Raw genomic sequence first — 22,291 nt, forward strand, 5'->3', positions numbered from 1 at the left:
GGAAAGATCCAGTTACAGCTCTTCTCAGACAAGAATGGCCATGAAGGCACTCAATGGCTACGACACCGAGCTCTGATTTTATTCGGCTGTTTTCACTGGAGGTCCATTTATTTGCCAAACATTTCCAGACAAACAAGAGTTCAGAGAACTGCAAAAGCCAACACAACATGCACAGTTGCATCCAAACAACGTTTTAATCAATGAATTACCACTATTTATTTTTTTTATTTTTGTTTTTTTATAATTTGTATGTTTAATGTAACTTTCTTTTTGAATAGTATTGGTTAAGCCAAGCCTCAAACTGACAGGAACAATTAACGAAAATGCAGATCAAACGGTCGATAAGAAGGACAATAAATAACAATTTGGCAAGAAATTTTTATTGCTAAGGATACAATGCGACGTTTAAAGGCATATGCACCCAGCCCAGCAGTCAATGCCATCCAGACGGTTCCCAATGATAATACATAAATGACACGTAGGAAAGCAGAATGAGCTCCTTCACTTGTGACTACTACCATGCCTTTCCTGCTGAACCGAACAGATGCATCTTCTCTGCAATCACAGCTTGCATGGCCTTCTTTGCAGATGCCATCACATGAACCAAGTCCTTGTGGGGCTTTTGTAGAGACTCCAAGTAGGAACTCCGGACTTCTGTGTTCACGTTAAACTTTCTTACACCTAATGCTATGCATTCCTGTCCAAAAAGATACGAAAGATTAGTCATATTTCAGGCATTCGATTTCTTTCTTTTGTTATTCAACCATATTTTGCCTTTTGACCCAATATTTATTTTATTTACAGAGCAGAAAAGAAAGAAAATATAGCAAGTACTGGGGATTGAGAAATATGTATAGAAAGATTGCATCATGTTGCTCACAAGTCGATTTCAAATAATCATGTTTCTTTGTAAGGTATTAAATTTCTAAACACCTCTCTCTCTCTCTCTCTATTTTTGCTGTCAAAATTACTAAATACGTCCCTAAGAGAACATACAAGGGCTGATAAAAGGAACCAACCCTGATGCTTCCTACCGGTCCATCGTTGGTTCAGGTCTTTATATGTATCTGAATGAGTTTGATCCATTTGAATCTAGAGTGAAAAAGGAATAAGCAATTCCAACCTTCAGGACAATATTGATCTCAAGGGGTGGAATTATACAGTTGATATATGAATGAGATGCCCTATTCTTCTATTGATCAATAGTCTACTCAATTGATATTTTAGAGGCTAATTATGCTGAGTCCTTTGGTATTAATAGTCCATCAAAGTTCTGAATTATCTTGTTAATGTAGGATCTCTCTTCTTTATCTAGGAGTCAGTATTGGGCTGTAGCCTTCAGAATCTAGAAGACATAATATTTCTAACACATCTTCTAATTTGTATCTGTTGACTACATTCAAGTAATTCAAGGAATCGTTCATATATAAACCTCCTTTTGTGGTGGCTTTCATGTTGGTTGAGAGTCTAGTTTGAATTCCTTAATCAGATTTAATGCATTCTCTCTAACAAGAATTCAATCACTTTGTTCAATATAAGTCTCAGTGGTAGAATCACCTTACCTTTCTTTTTCTTCACTCTGCAACAACCTGACTTTCCACACCGAATCTCACAATCAACAGTCACATTCCTCTTTGACAAACTAATTCTCTATGTTTATCCGTGACTTTTAAGATGTATGTTATATCCAAATGGGTTATTTTACTGCTAGCATGCTCCTAAGATGACCACAAAAGCATTATTTACATATATTGTGCAATCATCCTGCATTGTGATGAAATGAACTATCTTATCATTCCAACTTCCGAGACAGATTAATCAATAAGTACAAAGATATCTTCACATGATCGGTGAGCATCCAGACAATTGTTTGCAGTGGACAAAACTATGATTATTGGAACAAATTACTTGAGTCTGAGGAACTGTGCATTTGCATGCATATCAAATTGCAATGGTTCTGGTTATGCTGCTAAGCTTATCACATTAAAATGAGAGACTATAGTGAGCTAAACAGACTGTTTAAACTTTAAATGTAAATCCAATTTGTTTCCTAACAGAGGAAATGGAATAAAAATTTGCGGACAGTGTGTGTGAATCTCCCTGTTATAAATTGAAGGTACAATAGATATTTTATTCCTTTGTAGTTCAGTGTTTATCATCCTCGAAGACAATTCTATATATTCTATATCCTTTTACCATGAAGACACTTCTAAAAATGAATATAACCTACTGGGCCTTACTAGTAGACTCAATATGTTTAACAAGCATTCGGATGATATAATATAGGAGTAGAGATGCTTTTGGCTCTTGTAGCATTGCAAAATATAATATTATTAAAGGCACCGCCTTACATATGTAAACTGAAAACTTTCACAGACCTGAGAATAAATTGTTCAAAAACTGACGTAACACTGAAAAACATAGCAGTACCTTTACAACATCTTTGGGCAGACCAGATGCTCCATGGAGAACCAAACATACTCCTTTCTCGAGAGTTAATGCACGTAGTTTCTGTTACAAAATCAAAGAGTTACCAATACTTTGAAAGAAAGAGAAAAGCAAAACCAACTACAAAATAGATTCTTTGACCATGCTTCAATATGAAATATCAATCATTAGTGACATGATTCATGAGTGTCAACACATTTTTTATTGAAATTGTGATAGTAGTACATGACAAGCCCTGTGAATATCTGGTTGTACTTATAATCTTGTTTAATCTCATACAGAATTCATGAATTTTGAAGAAAAATAAGGGCCATATTAACATGGTATCAACTTACCCTCCATTGGTTATATCTTTGATCTAGTGGTTCTAAGTTTAACTATCTGACTTATTTCCGTATTTATATCCATATTTTTGATATCCGATTTGTATCCATATTCATTCAGAACAAATATGGACATGAATTTTGTATTCGACTAATATCCATATCCACATTGGAATTTGTTAAACAAAAACAAACATAAATACGGATATGCCCAAGGTTTACTGTTGCAATATCAGACCCCATACTAGTACCATCCTATTACGGTATTGATATGCAGTAAAGTAGGAGATGGCGAAGCGTACCGAGTGACATATGATACGAAACATATCAGTTCGATACCAATACAGCATGGTACATCCGGTATGTTACAATATTAACCATTACAGCAAACCTTGGATATGTCAATATCTAATCTATATCTAATTCATTTTTAGCCCGAGTTCCACCAAAATAACCTTATACAAGGAGAGTAAAAACTTGGACTACTAAAGCAATTACGTTTATCATTTAACATATAGATAATAAGGGAGTTACTCACAAACTGGATTGTAGGGCCTATTTGGTCCCATTCATAAAAAGCTCAGGACCATTGTTCTTTTTATTACAAAGAGGATTGTTTTGGAATTGGGCTGCAGAAAAGGGATCAATCTGTAAAAGTTCCTTTATCTAATTTTCCAGTTTGTGTTATTGGAGTAGAAGTAAAGCCTTCCATGAGTATGATGATTAAAATAGATTCCAACCTATCTGACTCAAGAACATGCAGAATTGCAGATGCTAGAAACTCAGAATCATCAGTTTGGATATGAACAAGAAATATTATATGTTTAAATGCACAAATCCTTTCAAAACGTAATTTCATCTCCGTTATGTTGTAAAAAAGACTTCTCAGGGGATTGGGAATTTGACCATGCCTATAAGGGCATTTCGGTAAACAAACTCTTTTTAATAGAATGCATTCTAGTTGAGAAAGAAACAAGAGAAGTTAAAAAAAGTATATTTGTAAATCTTGAATCAGATTGAGCTCAAAGCCAACCATCATGCTTCTTCTCATGTGCAAAGTACGGTAGGCCTATTGGAAGTCTGCTTGGATGTATAACAACCTGAAAGCCTTGAATAAAGATATCTTACCTTGAGCAAGTCAAATCTTAAACTGGGACCACTAGATGGGTATTTTCCATGGACGTTTCCTATGCAAACTGCTAAAGCATCAATGCCGGTCTCATCAATAAATTCTTGAGCCTGAAAACAAATATGCGAAAATTAATAGTAAAAATCCCAAGTAAGATACATCTAACAGTTGCCCAATTTTGCAAAAGTTATATATACCTGAGTGACATCAGTTAACCTGGCTTCATAATCTTCAACTGTCAAGTCATCTTCAGTGCCTGACAACCGCCCGAGTTCAGCTTCCACAAGCAGTCCTTTTGTGTGCGCCAAAAGTGATATGTACTTTGTGCACAATATATTCTTCTTTAAAGGAAGATGTGATGCATCAACCATGACTGAATCAAATCCCTGTATGATTCCAAGATAAGTGGCACACTGATCAATACATTAAACGATCAACTTGTCCCCAATAGAAGTTGAAGACATGGATGTGCATTCGATGAAATTACACACTACTATTAGGGTATTGAGTGACTTCAGGGCAACTAAACCATCTTTCACTAATACATACCAACTCAAGAGCTTCAAGCAGCTCAGCTTTTGAATTTCCATGATCAAAGTGAACAGCAATTGGCACCTGCCAAAAAAAGGCTGTAAATAAAACCCATATAGAAGTTTAATGAGATGAACAAAGAAAAGTGTGACCATCTTAAGAATTCTTGAGTAGCAAGACAGAGACGTGATGGGACCAAGTGCAGTTCTCAAACATTAAGGAAAGATACTGTACTACAGGAGAAGCTTATAAGACAGAATTATATTTCAAAGAAATGTATGGACATTTGGGATAACAAAACATGTTTCTTAAATAGCTGCAACTAGATATGTCCCCAAAAAAAAAAAGAGCTGTAACTAGATATTTTGCATTTTGATGTGCAGTAAATGGGTTAAGCAAGAAAACTTAACCTGATGATGATAATCCAAACATGGAAATGCACATCAAGTTAACATGACAGACCTTGCACTTGTATTTGCTGTTCAACTCTTCCCCACAGAAAATTTCTAAAATTTCTCAGAAGTTATCACATTTAAAATGAACTATAATCAAAATAAATGCCTGTCAATGTATGTATAGTATATGTTCATGTACATACGTGTGTACATACATAAGCTGACAACCTATTAATCTGAGAGGTGCCATGAGCAACTTCTAAAACTAAAAAATGTAAGCCCAAACAATCGGTATTTTTTTTTGAAATATGTCAGTGAGTCCATGCATTTCTAACATAATGCAGGTGGTTAAGACAGAAGACTTACTCTGGCCTGTTCAGCAGCAGAAATGCAACATGCAAGCAAAGAGAGCCCTCCTATCTTCAAAGCACCTGGATGTACCTGGATTGTAGAAGACAATAAATATACATGCAAAAACTATAATATATAAAACACTCATCAGTTTCACCAACTTCCTATTACTCTAATCCTCCTATTCAAGGACTCGCCGAACCGGAACTGGACCCCCTGCCAGCCGGCCGGCGGTATGGTTCAGTATGGGTCCATGCTGGTCCATCGTCGAACCGAAAAGACAAAGCAGGGGAGAGGGAGAAGAAAAAGAGGAAGAGACAGAGAGAGAGGGATAGAAGGAGAGGGAGAGGAAGAGAGGGCCTTCGGCGGCCGTCGGAGGCCATCTAAGCTCTTACCGAGCTCGGTAAGGGCAGAGGGAGGGAAGGAGAGAGGGGGAGATACTTACCAAATCACCGGAGGCCCTCAAAGACCTCCGAACAGACGGCGATGCTGCTGCGATCTCTTCGATGGCCGGCGAGCTAGCACCAAGGGAGACTGAGGGCGGCCAAGGCCGAAGGAGGGCCTCCGCCCTCTAGTTTAAAACAAGGATTCATCTCTGTTTCCTTTTTTTTTTGCTTCTTATCGGGCGAAGTCAACAACGCAATTGCTGACTTCACCATATTTTTTTTTTTTTTTTTATAGTTTCGAGAGAAGTCGGCAACCCAATTGCCGACTTCGTCCGATAAAAAGCAAAAAAAATACGAAATAGGGGCGAATCCCTGTTTTGAACTGGAGGAGGGCAGAGGCCCTCCAGCCTCGACCGCCCACAACCTCTCTTGGTGCTGGCTCACCGGCCATCGGAGAGGTTGTGGCAACGTCACCGTCTGTCCGGACACCACCGAGGGCCTTCGATGATCCGGTAAGCGTCTCCCCCTCTCCTTTCCTCTCTCCACCCTTATCGAGCTCGATAAGAGCTTGGATGACCTTTGGCGGCCGCCGGAGGTCCTCTCTTCCTCTCCCTCTCTTTCTCTCCCCCCCTCTCTCTTCTTTTCTCCCTCCCTCCAAGATGGCCGGTGTGCCATTTTGTACGTCGAAACCAAATCGGTATCTTGTCGGTATGGTTCAACACAGCTTGAACCATCCGATTTAGGATGGTTCAGCAAATGCTGCTCCTATTAGTTTGCACTTCCTGAAAACATAGAACAAAATTTAATAATTCAAAATAAAAAATTTAAATGTTAAATGAGGCAAATGCAATATAACTATACGAGTCTATTCCAGCATATATCACATACAAGAAGAACTAGAAAAACAGTTATGATACATATTTTCGGGAAAAAAGGAACTCAAGTTACCGAGCACAAGCCATCAAAAAATGAAAACCCTCACACAATACAGAAGTTGTTAACCTAGATATCTGAATATTTAAAATCTAAGCTGGAAAATATTAATAGAAATCAACAACATGACATGCAATGTGGGGCACCTGTTTTTATGAAATGTTCTTATGCAAAAAGCTTGTGTGAATTTAATAGAAAAAAATTATATTCCATTGAAATTAACTCAATACATTGAATTACATATTAAAAATATATAAATAAAAACAACTCTACAAACTCAGCATGTACACAAAAAAAATCAAACAATACTAAACAGAGAATCGCATGAATCTCAATTTGAAATGTAATAAATATCTATTATAATGGTATCTTTGTGTAAGTACTAAGTACTCATGGATTCTCTTGAGATGATTAGCTCAACCTGGAAACAACAGTGTCCAGTTTTATGGGAATACAACCAGTTAAGTAAGGTTCCATGATGAGGATGAATTAATGTCAAAATCAATAAATCAAATTGAATGCCATGTACAAGCTTACTTCTGCATAAGATAGATTCAAAAGATAGACAATGTGCAAGCATGTATAGAAGTATATATCTTGAAAATCTTTTTTTTTTTTTTTTTGAGGAATTCTAAAAATCAATATTGATTGCTGTCTATGTCTCTAATATCTGCATTAGATCATCTCAACTTATTTATTACGGCCTTGACCCTTTGGGAATGCAGACTCAGGTGCATTATGCCCATCGGTGGGGTAAAGTTGCCAATGCAATTCATGGCCAGAGTTGAAAAACCTTAATTTAAGCATGATGCTGATAAATCCATCCAACAATATATTACCACTGGGACCTAAGGGAAAGGCCTTCGTTAGTTTTAGTTATTGATGACATGGCTGGATCAGAGGCCAGAACAGAACCACAAAACTGCTCCCTCACATTCTAGATAAGTTCAAGGAGATACTTTTAGATATAAATTAACAACACATTGTAGATGCTGAGTCTGACACATGTTGGGTATTGTGAGAAGCTCATTTAATGCTTGTATAATATGGAAGTATACAACTGATTGGTCACCTTGATCTCCAAGATCTCAACCCTTTCTGTCCTTCTGTTAAATGATTTATTTGTGGTGACCAGTCTAATGCATAGATTATGCCTTCAAATATTCCAAGGGAAGGAAAGAGGGGAATAGTTCAAGTTGGTCAAATACAGTACCAAAAAAAGAAGGTAAAGTACAAGCCATACCATTATGTATTGGTCTGAACTGATACATGGTTGCACAATGGTGGATCCAAAAATTTTGCTTTATGGGGTCAATATAATAAAAAAAGTAAAAGATCCAGAGAGAGAAAGAAAAAAAATAACAAAATATTATTTTTTAAAAAATAATAAAATTTATAAAAAATGATAATGTGTAATACCTTAAATATCCTTTATAATAAAATATTATAAAGGAGCATCGTGCGCACCGTCCATTGCACTATAGATGATTGATGCGGCCATAGGCGACGTGCATTGCATAGTGCATGGCCCCATGTAGCCAGTGGCGAATCCAAAAATTTTGCTTTGTGGGATCAATATAATAAAAGAAGTAGAGGATCTAGAGAAAGAAAGAAATAATAATAATAATAAAATATTATTTTTTAAAAATAATAAAATTTATAAAAAATGATAATGTGTAATAACTTAAATATCCTTTATAATAAAATATTATAAAGGAGCATCGTGCGCACTGTCCATTACACTATGGATGACTGACGTGGCCATAGGCGACGTGCATCGCATAGTGCATGGCCCCGTGCGGCCCTGCGCAACCATCCATTATGCGATGGATGGTGCGTGCTATGTACCGCACCAGGTGATGCACAATAGAAGATCCATTCTCTAAATATAAGAGATGGATGGATGGGATTGAGATGGATTATTAAAAAATAAATAAAAAAATAATTAATAAAGAAAGAGAAAGAAGGAGAAAGAGAGAGGGAGAGAGGTCAAAGTAGTGTAAGAGATGGAGAGGAAGAGAGGAAGCGAGAAGTAGGACATGTGAGTCATTAAAGAGAGATAATATATGTCATAATTACTCTTTTGACATGGTCCTTTTTATCCTTTACTTCTTCAAAATTTTGCATGAGATATGGGGTCAATTCATAAAATTGGTAGGATTAATTTTGATTTTTTTCCACTAACATATATACATATCTAATATTTTTTTATTTTTTTGTGGGGTCAATTGACCCCACATTTAACCCCATGGATCCACTAATGTGGTTGCAGACTGTAGAAATGATATTGATCAAGTAAGATGGACAACAATATATATCACATATAACATAACCCTGAAACTTGAGGTACCTACTCAAATTCTACATCTACTATTAAAGAAGCCTGAAAAAAATTTGTTAACTGTTGGATGACCAGCAATTGCTCACCTGCAAAATAGCAGGACTGCTTTCAACCTCTGCAGCTGAAATAACTGCTTCAACCCCTTCGAGATTATAAACATTGAAAGCACCAACAGCATATCCACCCTTCTCTGCATTCTTCAAGATGAAAATACTTCAATAAAATGAAAAGATACAATGAAAACCTTCATTTATAAGGACTTACAAGAAGAATAATTTTGGTTGAGCTTCTAGGAGGATAGGCCCAGTTTTTTACAACTTCAGCTAGTGCTGTGTGATCGCCAACATTACCTGTTGAAAAGTAGATATTAGCTGAGGAGTTTAAGGTTACAATCTGTTATGAGACCAATTACTGAAACTGTGAAAGTTTCAAATCACCTGGGAAAACAATGTATGGAACCCCAGGGTGTCTACTTTCTGGTCCTAACTGCCATAAGGGCACACCAGCTAATGCTTGTCCAATTACCCTAGCGCACTGGGCTTCTAAAGCTTTCGTAGCAAGATCTGATGAAGTGATTCCACCCTGAATCCAATTCGACAAAATATTAGAATCCAGTAATTTCACAATCATATATGGTATATTTTTAACGGACTTGAAACTGTTACAGAAGGCATGTCAGTGTCTAGTGTCACCATTGTTTGAAGCCATGATAGATGAGGTGCAACTTGTTTCATTAGTACAAGATAAGATTAACGATATGATGCCAGAAAATTTGCCTTTGACAAAAATTAAATGCATATAACTGAAAATTGTTACCATCCAATGAATGATTTAGTTCAATATTTTGAGTCCCTGTACCAGGTCCCATAGTAGTAGCTTACTAGTATGGTATGGTATGCCACGGGATGCTCCCTGTACCTACACTTACAAGGTTGATACAACCAAGGCTATAATCTTGAAAAACAGATTGCATATTGGTAGGAGACTGGAACAGTATGTGATACCAGTAACATACCATATCATATTGCTAACATATATATTTTTTACTTTCAAGATTATTAAGTTTCCTAATTTAGTCTTTAATAAAAACAAAATTAAGATCAAAAATCAAAATATAAATTTTTTGTATGATTTTCCCATATGTTTTTCAATTTCTATCCATTAATGGGATGTAACAGAAAAAGAAAATGAAAGAGAGAAATACCTGGATTGAAGGAATAGCTCAACCCTTCCACTGTATCCCTCTCCCTCCTATCCTCTCTTTCTTCTCTCTTATATTGAAATAGAAGGAGAAAAGGGTGCTAGATCCCTTTTGTCCCAATTCATTGAGGTCCCAAACCTGTATGGGGCTTTTATTAGGCCGAACTTCTTAAAACCAAGCGATTCCCAATCGTTTAGCAAAGCAAGGACCAGTTCACACCGGTTCGGGCAAAATCCCATACAAAGACAATGAACTATCCCAATTTTTTGTCAGTACAATACAATCTTGATTGATATGGATGGTTTGGTATGACATTGCATTCCTTTAGGTACAGTCAGGGTTTGCCGAACCATTCCGAACCGGGTGGCTCAGGGCATGTCCAACCATTCCGGTGGCCTATCAATGTGGTTCGGACGTTCAATTCGAAAATAGCTGGCGGTAGCCTGCCGAGGTCCTTAGATGACCGAACCATAAAGAAAAAAGGAGGAAGAGAGAGAGAGGGGAGGGAGAGAAACAAAAGGAGAGGGAGACCGCAGGGAGGCCGATGGTGGATGCCAGAGGGCCGCGGAGGCCCTCAAAATCTCCTCCTAGCCTCTATGGCCCTCCGACGGCCACTATCGGGATCCCCGCGGCCCCCGCCTTCCGTTTCTATCTCTCTCTCTCTTCCTCTCCCTCCATGGTTTGGTCATCCAAGGCCTCCACGGCCCTCCAGTGGCCACCACCAGCATATCCACTGACCTCCTTTTCCTTCCCTCCCTCTCCCCCCTCTCCCTCTTTTCTGCTCCAGTTCTCCCTCTCCTTAGCTTCTTTGCCATATCGGTTTTGGGATCGGTACAGTCTGATATTGAAGCATACTGAACCTACCACCCCTGCTATAATGGGACTCGATTTCGATTCTGCTTTTTCTTGGGTACAATATACTCCATATCACTTGGATTTGTTCAGTACTAACAATGCTAGTTCAATTGATACAGAGTTTCTCAAAACAGGCCTCATTGCAGTGAACCATGCATTATAGTAATGTCAAGCTAACTGGAATACACTATTTGGTGCGGACACCAGAGCCATCAAAAATCGGCAACATAATTTAAGTTCGATTTGGATCGAAGAAGCCTCATTAAATTGATTCTACTTCAGTTATTTATTTTCAGTCAATAAATTTTAATGCATTTGGCTTTGGGTCCATAGGCCATACTTGGATTTGTCCACGTCACCTTTGGAGCCACCACTCTCCACATGCCAAGAGAAGAATATGCATGCCAGCATATGCCGTGCTCATGCCAAGTTGTGTCAAGCATCAAGCACCCACATGAAATTCCATTTCTTCCTTAGAATTCCTTAAGAGTTCTTGGCTACTTACTTATTTTGTTGAAGGCTGATTTCTTTCCTATGGTAGATTATAATGCTTTACTTTTTTTGTGGAGGGTTGATTTCTTCCTTGTAAAAATAAGAGATTCCTAAACAAATAGGACCCTTAGAGTCCTATATAAATCCTTGTATCTTTCATGAAAGAAAAAAAAACGATGAATGATTTTACAAACTCCACAAATACTTGTGTTAATCGCTCCGAGAGGGAGAGGGTGTGAGACCCAAAATCGCCCCACAAGGGGAGGGTGTGAGGCCCACTTTCTATCCTATTCCTTCTACTTAAGATTCAGTGTTCCTGCGACTCTGATCGACTCCACCATCTACCCACGCAAGCCTATTCCGTCAAGAGAAGATCTGTCTCCTCCAGAATTTTCATCTGTCGTGCTGAGAGAAGGAGTGATTTCTTATTCTACAGATCATATGCTGTCAAGGACCTTCGTTCCTTAACAGTTGATCTTTGATTATTTTTTTTTTTTTAATCCGATGTTGGTAAAGACCTAGTTCTTTATCGATGGATCTGTTTGGTTAAAAGATTAAGAGCCCTAATCAGAGTAGTTTCTTAACTACCACGATCCGGATTCTTATCATCTTCTTGGATTTTCTCACGGGTTTAATGTTTTATTTTCTCTCGTTCCATTCTTATTTCTTTTTTTTGCATCTACTCGTGAGCATGTTTAATTTCTGCTATCTGTTTATGAAATTTTCTATTACTAATTGTTTACTGATCTCTCGAATGGCATTCGTCTGTATCATTTAGATTGATCTCGCTTTAGTCTCGTATCAATCAATCACGCCTCCTGAGCAGAGTATAGGCAACTATACTGTCTGTCTGGGAATAATGAGCCCCTGGCCGGACGTGATTTGTTGTTGATGAACAGAAGAGAGCTTGATTATTATGATTGATTTTCTTTTTAGGATTGTCCCGCATCAATTTGGTATCAGAGCCAGGTTGATTAGGGCTTTAGTTTAAATTCAGCAATTTAAATTTTCGCAAGTTAAATTTTCGCACTCTAAATTTCGTACTTTACTTTCAAGCATTTTAATTTTATTGCACCTTATTTCTGCATCTTAGAGTTGCATGACCACTAGATCAGGTACCTGGTACCAACATCCTACTTCCCCACCCAACACCAATATGGATCCCAATATAGCAGCCATAATTAATGCTCTGACTGAAAAGTTTGATGACATGAAAAATTTTATGAAAGCCATGGATGAGAGAATAGTGGTATTAGAAGAAGCTAGGCAGAAACAACCTGAACCTGAGTCTCTCCGACTACCTATAGGACAAAGAGGTAGGAATCTAGAACTTGATCGACCTATAGGGGCACGTCCGCACCATAACCAGTTCGATCAAGATGAGCATATTCTTAGGAATGTGAAAGTCGAACCCCAAGTTTTGATGGTTGTCTAGATCCGAGAGAGTACCTAGATTGGGAATCAGGTATGGACCACTATTTTGGATGGTATGAAATGTCTGAAGCAAGGAGAGTTAGATTTGCTAGGATGAAATTGATGAGGCAAGCCCGACTTTATTGGGAAAGTGTAGAGCGTCTTCTCAATCAGAGAAGACAAGATCCGATAGAAACCTGGGATGAGATGAAAGAAAAACTCAGAGAGAAGTACCTCCCCACCTCTTACCAACAAAGACTTTTAGATCAATGGCAGAGGCTTACTCAAGGGAATAGATCAGTCACCGAGTATATCACGAGATTTGATGAATACCTCATGAGATGTGGAGTAGCCGAAGATAGAGTTGTTACCTTATCTCGATTTAGAGCTGGATTACGAGAGGATATTCAGCGTGAGCTCTTTCTGCGAGAGATAACCACATTGGAACAAGCTTATCAACTTGCCTTAGATTTTAAAAGATTTTCTAGATATTCGACTCCCCGTCGTCCTGAACCCAACCGAGTAACCCCTTCTGGATCGAGACCTAATATTAATCAAACTCCTAGTAACAGACCTCCACTTACAAATCCTATTGGGAGAAAAGAAGATAAAGGAAAAGGAGCTATAGGAGAGTTATCAAAAGGAAGTAGTTCTCGATCTCATTGCTTCAAGTGCCATGGTTACGGTCACTTTGCTGCACAATGCCCCAACCGATCATTATTCGTAGAAGAATTAGAAGGAGAAACTCTAGAAAATATTGAGGAGGAAGTTTATGAAGCTGATCCAGATTTAGCCGAGCAATTTGAGAGTACTGAGGACATCCTAGGTTATGCCACACCTGAGTCAGACCTTAGGCTTGGAGTCGTTAGGTATGTCCTAGCCCAAACTAAGGAAAGTGAAGACTGGCGTAGGACCTCTATTTTCCATACCTTCATAAAATTTGACGATAAAATTTGTAAGGTGATCATTGATAGCGGTAGCTGTATCAACGCCATCTCCACCGACACGGTTAAGCGATTAGGATTAACTCCTGTAGATCATCCTAGTCCATACCGTGTGTCTTGGATTGATTCCTCCTCTATTCCCATCAAATTTAGATGTCGTGTGCCTATCCAGCTTCATTCCTATCAGGATCATGTGTGGTGCGATGTCTTACCCATGGAAGTCGGAAGTATCATATTAGGTCGGCCTTGGCTATTCGACAATGATGTTACGATTTATGGCCGTACCAACTCCTGCAGCTTTACTCATCAGGGTAAGAAGATCACGATTAATCCTTCCCCACCTAAGGCTACTAATAGAAAGATAGGCGATGGACCAAAAGAAAATCTTAAGAAGAAAAGCCTCAATTTGATAGGTGCTAAAGAATTAGAGACGATCATGAGTGAAGGATCACCAGTTTGGATGCTTGTTGCTAGAGAAGTTCGTGAGGATTCTAAGGTGGATTATCCTAAGAAAGTAGCTAGCCTTCTTGCTGAGTTTCATGATGTCTTTCCTGAGGATCTTCCAGATTACTTACCGCCTATGAGAAACATTCAACATGCCATTGATTTAGTTCCTGGATCTACCCTACCCAACTTGCCCCACTATAGGTTGAACCCTAATGAGCATGCTGAGCTACAAAGACAAGTTGGAGAGCTGATAAAAAAAGGATTTGTGAGGGAGAGTTTGAGTCCTTGCGCGGTTCCTGCACTACTGACTCCAAAGAAGGATGGTACATGGAGGATGTGCATAGATAGCCGTGCCATTAATAAGATCACCATTAAGTACCGCTTTCCCATCCCTAGGTTAGATGACATGTTAGATATGATGGCCGGATCCACTATCTTTTCTAAGATCGATCTTAAGAGTGGTTACCATCAAGTAAGGATTAGACCGAGAGATGAGTGGAAAACTGCTTTCAAGACAAAAAATGGTTTATATGAGTGGATGGTGATGCCATTTGGATTATCTAATGCCCCTAGTACCTTCATGAGGTTGATGACCCAAGTACTACGACCATTTATAGGAGTATTTGTAGTCGTATATTTTGATGACATTTTGATCTATAGTCGAACTAGGGAAGACCATTTAGATCACCTCCAAAGAGTGTGTCAAGTTCTTAAAACAGAAAGCTTGTATGCTAATCCTAAGAAGTGCGCTTTTATGACAGACCATATCATCTTTTTAGGTTTTGTTGTTACCCCCAATGGTGTATCTGCTGATCCTGAAAAGATTAGAGCAATAATTGAGTGGCCGGTGCCCAAGAGTGTGCATGACGTGCGGAGTTTTCATGGATTAGCAACTTTTTATCGTAGGTTCATAAAAGGGTTTAGCACCATAGTCGCTCCCATCACTGACTGCATTAGAAAGGAAAATTTTGAATGGACTAGGACAGCCAATAGAGCCTTTCTAGACATTAAGGACAAGATGACTCATGCCCCGATCTTACGTCTCCCTGATTTTTCTAAGATTTTTGAAGTAGCGTGCGATGCGTCAGGAGTTGGGATTGGTGGTGTCCTTAGTCAAGAAGGTCATCCGGTAGCATACTTTAGCGAGAAACTTAACGATTCTAAACTCAAGTATTCTACCTATGATAAGGAGTTTTATGCGGTAATTCAAGCTTTAAGATATTGGAGGCATTACCTGCTACCGCAAGAATTTGTTTTGTACTCTGATCATGAGGCCCTTAGATTCCTGAATTCTCAAAAGAAATTGAATCATAGACACGGTAGGTGGGTCGAGTTTTTGCAAGCCTATACTTTTGTTTTGAAACACCGTGCAGGTGTAGAGAATCGTGCTGCTGATGCCCTGAGTCGTCGTCATACTTTGCTGTCCACCGTTAGTATAGAAGTTGTTGGTTTTGATAAGATTAAAGAAAATTATGAGGAGTGTCCAGATTTTGGTGACATACTTACCGCTTTACGTAAGGGGCCATCTAGAGAACGTAGTGAATATACCCTTCAGGATGGTTACCTATTTAGAGAAACTAGGCTGTGTATCCCCCGTACATCTTTGAGAGATTTTTTAGTTTGGGAATTACATGCTGGAGGATTAGCTGGACACTTTGGTAGGAATAAAACTATAGAGTTGGTAGAAGCCCAGTTCTTTTGGCCAAGCTTGAAAAGAGATGTCGCCCGAATTGTTGCCCAATGTAGAACATGTGCCGTGGCCAAGCAGAGAAAACAAAACACCGGCTTATATACACCCTTACCTATACCAGACTGTCCTTGGCAAGATGTTAGTATGGATTTTGTTTTGGGATTACCTAGGACAGCCAGGAAGCATGATTCCATTCTAGTGGTTGTAGATAGATTTTCAAAAATGGCCCATTTCTTGCCCTGTTGCCAAACGTCTGATGCGTCGAAAGTTGCAAGGATATACTTTGATGAGATTGTTAGACTACATGGATTGCCTAAAACCATTGTTTCTGATAGGGATGTTAGATTTATGAGCTACTTTTGGAAAACCCTATGGCATCTTTTAGGCACAAAACTAAAATTTTCTTCTGCCTATCATCCGCAAACAGACGGTCAGACCGAAGTGGTTAATAGGAGTCTTGGAAATCTTTTGCGTTGCTTGATTGGGGAACATATGGGTAACTGGGATCTTTTGCTGCCCCGAGCCGAATTTGCATATAATAGCTCTGTTAATAGGTCCATTGGCATGAGTCCTTTTGAAGTAGTTCATGGATATCAACCTAGAAAACCAATAGACCTCATCCCACTACCCATGCATGCTAGGATTTCCGAATCTGCAGAGTCATTTGCACAGCATGTCAAGAGTCTGCATAAAGAGATCAGTAAAAAAAATTAGTATGAGTAATAAAGTTTATAAACAGAATGCAGATTCTCATCGACGTGTTCAAGAGTTTGCAGAGGGAGACTATGTGATGGTTCGATTGAGGCCTGAACGGTTTCCTCCCGGAACCGTGAAGAAGTTACATGCCCGAGGAGCAGGTCCATTTAAGATCATAAAGAAAATCGGATCAAATGCGTATGTTGTGGACCTACCTTCTGATTTTGGAATTAGCTCTACTTTTAACATTACAGATCTTGTCGCCTATAAAAAACCAACTCGGATACCTAGTGAGCCATTTGAGCCTGAACCAACCTTTGAGAGCGAACCTATCCCTGAGTGTCCACCAGCCAAAATGTCAGCAAAACACGATCAGATTGAGAGAATTTTGGATGAGCAGATCCTTTCCACCCGGAGTCGAGGCTATCAGCGGTATCTGGTCAGATGGCGAGGTCGACCGGAGTCTGAAGATACCTGGATCACTCGAGAAGAGCTGCAACGCATTGATCCCGATCTACTTGAGCGTCACCAGAGCGAAATCGACCCACACTCGACAGGGTCGAGTTTTTCCCACCTCGGGAGAATTGGTGCGGACACCAGAGCCATCAAAAATCGGCAACATAATTTAAGTTCGATTTGGATCGAAGAAGCCTCATTAAATTGATTCTACTTCAGTTATTTATTTTCAGTCAATAAATTTTAATGCATTTGGCTTTGGGTCCATAGGGCCATACTTGGATTTGTCCACGTCACCTTTGGAGCCACCACTCTCCACATGCCAAGAGAAGAATATGCATGCCAGCATATGCCGTGCTCATGCCAAGTTGTGTCAAGCATCAAGCACCCACATGAAATTCCATTTCTTCCTTAGAATTCCTTAAGAGTTCTTGGCTACTTACTTATTTTGTTGAAGGCTGATTTCTTTCCTATGGTAGATTATAATGCTTTACTTTTTTGTGGAGGGTTGATTTCTTCCTTGTAAAAATAAGAGATTCCTAAACAAATAGGACCCTTAGAGTCCTATATAAATCCTTGTATCTTTCATGAAAGAAAAAAAAACAATGAATGATTTTACAAACTCCACAAATACTTGTGTTAATCGCTCCGAGAGGGAGAGGGTGTGAGACCCAAAATCGCCCCACAAGGGAGGGTGTGAGGCCCACTTTCTATCCTATTCCTTCTACTTAAGATTCAGTGTTCCTGCGACTCTGATCGACTCCACCATCTACCCACGCAAGCCTATTCCGTCAAGAGAAGATCTGTCTCCTCCAGAATTTTATCTGTCGTGCTGAGAGAAGGAGTGATTTCTTATTCTACAGATCATATGCTGTCAAGGACCTTCGTTCCTTAACAGTTGATCTTTGATTATTTTTTTTTTTTTAATCCGATGTTGGTAAAGACCTAGTTCTTTATCGATGGATCTGTTTGGTTAAAAGATTAAGAGCCCTAATCAGAGTAGTTTCTTAACTACCACGATCCGGATTCTTATCATCTTCTTGGATTTTCTCACGGGTTTAATGTTTTATTTTCTCTCGTTCCATTCTTATTTCTTTTTTTTGCATCTACTCGTGAGCATGTTTAATTTCTGCTATCTGTTTATGAAATTTTCTATTACTAATTGTTTACTGATCTCTCGAATGGCATTCGTCTGTATCATTTAGATTGATCTCGCTTTAGTCTCGTATCAATCAATCACGCCTCCTGAGCAGAGTATAGGCAACTATACTGTCTGTCCTGGGAATAATGAGCCCCTGGCCGGACGTGATTTGTTGTTGATGAACAGAAGAGAGCTTGATTATTATGATTGATTTTCTTTTTAGGATTGTCCCGCATCACTATTATATTGCAAAAAATTAATGAGTATATAACAACCTAGGACCTCACTCAAAAAAGCTAACTAGAAGGCATTATTTTGGTTTCTTAGCCTTATATAAGTACTCAAGATCTACTCGATGCATAAGCAATATAGGACTAACGACATGCCTCGTTTAAGTCTGAAAATTCTCACTAGTCTAAGGATCCAAATTTAATCAAATCCAATCACAAACACCACAATCAGCTTGTGACCAGCCCAAAACGCCTTGTGCTATAGTGTCCTCTAGTCCACATGAGCCATAGGCTACATTTACTTTGATATCATTTGTAACTATTTAAGATTTCACCCAAAAAGACTAGCTAGAAGAAATTACTTGGATTTCCTTGCACTATAGAAGTATTTAAGATCTACCTAGCATACAACTGATATGGAATTAAACACACACATGCATGGGCTCTCATAGAATACACATCAAATTTTGCGGATTCCATGTTTCACTCTAGTTTGTATTTCTTTGCACTTCAAGATCATTGATGATACAAATAAGTGAAACAACAAGCACTAGAAAAACCAAATTCAAGAACTTGAGTAGTCCATGGTCATAGGCTTAGAAGGCTGACTAATATTCTATAATAAGCTCATTGGATTTGAAGCCAAGTTTTTAATTCCACATTGTTACAACCAATATTGGAATATCAAAATAAACAAGTAGCATTTTCATGATTATAATTAAAACAGTATTATCAATAGTTCTAGAGTTACCTTAATCATAGGCAAATAGAGAAAAGTCCTATAATGGAAATATTGAAATAAACAAAAAAAATTGACATGATTATGATAATTTTAAAATCTAGAAGTATAGAGTCTAGAGTTACCTTAATTATAGTAAATCAGTGAAAAATCCTACTTGCCATTCAAACAGATTACCAAGTTGGTCTAGCCACCTCCAACACCAACCCCCCCCCCCCCCCCAAAAAAAAAAACAGAAAAGAAAAAGAAGACTCCTCCACTAGTGGAGCAAAGATCATATATTTATGTAGAACAATCTTTGGAAGGGGACATAATAGGGTTTAGGTTGAACTTAATCTATCAGTTGCTGGAAAATTCAACTTAGACATGAATCTTAATTAAAATTAAACTATGAAAGCTGGAAATTCAGCACAAGATTGATAACTAATGTTGTGATAAAGCTAAAGAACATGAATGAAAGTAGAGTTCAACTAGTAGAAGAAGATATAAAACAAAACGAAACAAAAGACTTGAAGGGGCCATCATGATTTTTGGAACAGGGTTTAAAGCTTAATCAAATTGCTGGTCAGAGATCAATAACACCAAGTTTGATGAACTCAGAACCAAATTAGGGAAACAGAGTACAGAGGTACAAACTCAAATGCACATAGAAAGTTTAGGGAAAAGAGTAAATGGGAGACGAAAGACAACACCATACTCACTCTGAAACCTCAAACAGAGGGCTGCAACTCTTACTTTTGTCCAGCAGCATCACATGAAAGGAGAACAGAAATCCGAAATTTCATTGATCGTCTATAAAACCTCTGATTATATAACTCAATATCATATAGAAAGAAAAAGAGAACCCTAGGGAGACTTTTAGGCACTTAAAATACCTTCCAAACCACACAAGTTACTGTTCAAACTTCAAAGTAACTATAGCATGAGCAGTCAGTGAACAATAATCACTTACAACAATTGAGCCCATCAAGGTTCAATAAGACAGAGATCTTTTAATCTCTGCCCTTGATTCAAAACAACCCATTAATAGCTAAGAATAACCAAAAAAAAAAGAAAAACACAGTAAATTGAAACTAAATAAATCTAACACGAAAAACTAAGTCCTGCAGACATCTGATGCATCATGACGTAACCTTGATCTCCATCATTCACTGTAGCTGCATAGGAACTAACCTCAAGTTCTTTTAGTCAATGCTGCATCAACTTGATCTTCATTCTGATGTTTAATTCATGATGTTCCACCATTTAATTCTTTGTAGTAATTATAAACTCCACCTGATGTCTGATCTCCTAGAACATGATTGTGCTTGATTAACATATATCTGGACCTGCTATGAATCAGGTCCCACAATAATAATCAAGCTATCAAATAAGACCCAAACAGATGTTAAAGTTCCACTGCACTTTAGAAATGTAGTTACCAAACAGCAAGCAATTTTTATTAAAAGTTCCACTGGTGAAAGATCTACTAAGCAAAGCTCCACAGGAAAAAGCTTAACTACCTACAAAATGCCAAAGGGGAACTAAGCATTTCTAGCAATGATTAGAAAAAGGGAACCAAGCCCCATATGGGTAATGGAACACTACTGGGATGCCAACTATTCTTTTCTTTACTTTTTAATTTCTAACTTTTAATCTTAAATAAAATTTTAGGGAATATCAGTATGTTTTTGAGTCAATGATGGGGTATATGGTGCCAATACTAGTATTGAGGTTTGAATAAAATTAAAAGATCACCAAATACCAATAAATAGAGCTGAAACATCACTTATCACTTCCCTTGTTTTTCTCATGGTCGGCCAAACTAGCAGCCAGAAAAACAGGGAGTGAAGCCTTACAGGATGTGCGAGTATTTCAGCATCAAGGATGCCAGGTTGCACTAAGGGCAAGTGAGATCTGCCCTCTTTTCCCTCCTTATTCCTCTCCCTTCCTCTCTCCCTCCTCCACACATCCGCACCCCACACCCCCCACCCCCCCGGGGTCTCTGTCTCTATCTTGCATACCCGTCTATGACCTATGAGAAAACAAAGCATGGCCTCCGGCTCATCTCTCTCTCGCTCTCTTTCTTGAAAACATGCGACATGATCAATTTGCACCTGGTACCAGCCAAACCATCCTTGGTACTAGTTGGACCGGACCTGGACAAGCAGGATGTCCTGACCTAATAACATACTTGTATTCCACATTCGTACTGGGAACCACTTTTCTCTTGGAACAGTATGACACCAATGGTGCTAAACCATTCTGCCTATACCTAAATCCTTAACTTGTAGAATCAATGATATTGATTACGTGATCATTTGTAGAAAAAAATCCATTATCCTACATGTTGATCATTGATGCAATATATTCTCGAGGAATTTCCTCCCGGTTATGAAGGCATTGAAGAGAGAATCCTCATCTTTATAGTATAGTTTGCCAATGTTATATTTTGGATGTGCATATATTCTGCTAGAAAATATCACTACTTTTTGTATGGACTAGTAATATGCATTGCTATGAGTTTATACACAGTAGTAATAGCTTGAGCACCTTTGCACTATTGCAAGCATGTAATTTACAAAGGAACTTTGCCCCCAACAAACACCCCCCCCCCACCCCCCCGCGGGCCCAAAGCCAAAAAAAGAAAAAGCAAAATGGAAAAATCCCTACATAGACTTAAAGCAAAGTAGATTTACCCCTTAACTAAAATTATGATATACATAGATCTAAGCAACCACATTATGAAGTCTATAATAGAAAAAAATTCATAATATATTTAATTAACATTGCTTATAGTTCTACAATATATACATATTTCTATGGTTCAGCTTCCATCTCCTTTACAGTAAAATCCTTTTATTAGACCAAGTAAACATCCTTGTCTAGGACTTAATGATGTTGGCATCAATTTGTGATAGAAAATGTATCACATTTCAGGTTTTAGATTAACGTTAAGAACCAAGGCTTATATTATCGAATCGAATCGTTTAGTTTAGGCAGTATTGTACTGCATCAATCTTGAATCAGAATGGTTATTGGTCTCAGCATGGGTTTGCGCCCTAGCTAGTGCAAACTAGTACTAGTCCTTAATGGGCTGAATTACCTGGTTCTACTCAACTCTGAGTAGATTGACTCGGTTCGAGAGCCGAACTAGTCCAAATACCTCTA

The 22,291-nt window shown here is 38.4% G+C and overlaps 1 protein-coding gene across 6 annotated transcripts in view; it reads right to left on the reverse strand.

The window, feature by feature from the left end:
• Positions 1–354: 354 nt before the first annotated feature.
• LOC105053205 (uncharacterized) overlaps positions 355–22,291 on the reverse strand; it is a 76,192-nt gene continuing 54,255 nt past the window's right edge. For 3 of the 6 annotated variants that reach the window (XM_073244287.1, XM_073244286.1, XM_073244288.1), the window contains 9 exons: positions 9,275–9,419; positions 9,102–9,187; positions 8,924–9,034; positions 5,193–5,267; positions 4,450–4,515; positions 4,098–4,286; positions 3,900–4,010; positions 2,431–2,511; positions 355–697 (listed from right to left, as the gene is read on the reverse strand). In XM_073244287.1, the coding sequence (XP_073100388.1) occupies positions 515–697; positions 2,431–2,511; positions 3,900–4,010; positions 4,098–4,286; positions 4,450–4,515; positions 5,193–5,267; positions 8,924–9,034; positions 9,102–9,187; positions 9,275–9,419 (1,047 nt within the window). In that variant the 3' untranslated portion in view covers positions 355–514. Of the gene's footprint in view, positions 698–2,430; positions 2,512–3,899; positions 4,011–4,097; positions 4,287–4,449; positions 4,516–5,192; positions 5,268–6,191; positions 6,346–8,923; positions 9,035–9,101; positions 9,188–9,274; positions 9,420–22,291 lie in introns of those variants that run through there. The other 3 variants (XR_012134759.1, XM_073244289.1, XM_073244290.1) reach the window with 3 other exon arrangements.

The sequence above is a fragment of the Elaeis guineensis genome, chromosome 10 (genome assembly GCF_000442705.2).
Source record: "Elaeis guineensis isolate ETL-2024a chromosome 10, EG11, whole genome shotgun sequence".
NCBI classification, from domain to species: domain Eukaryota; kingdom Viridiplantae; phylum Streptophyta; class Magnoliopsida; order Arecales; family Arecaceae; genus Elaeis; species Elaeis guineensis.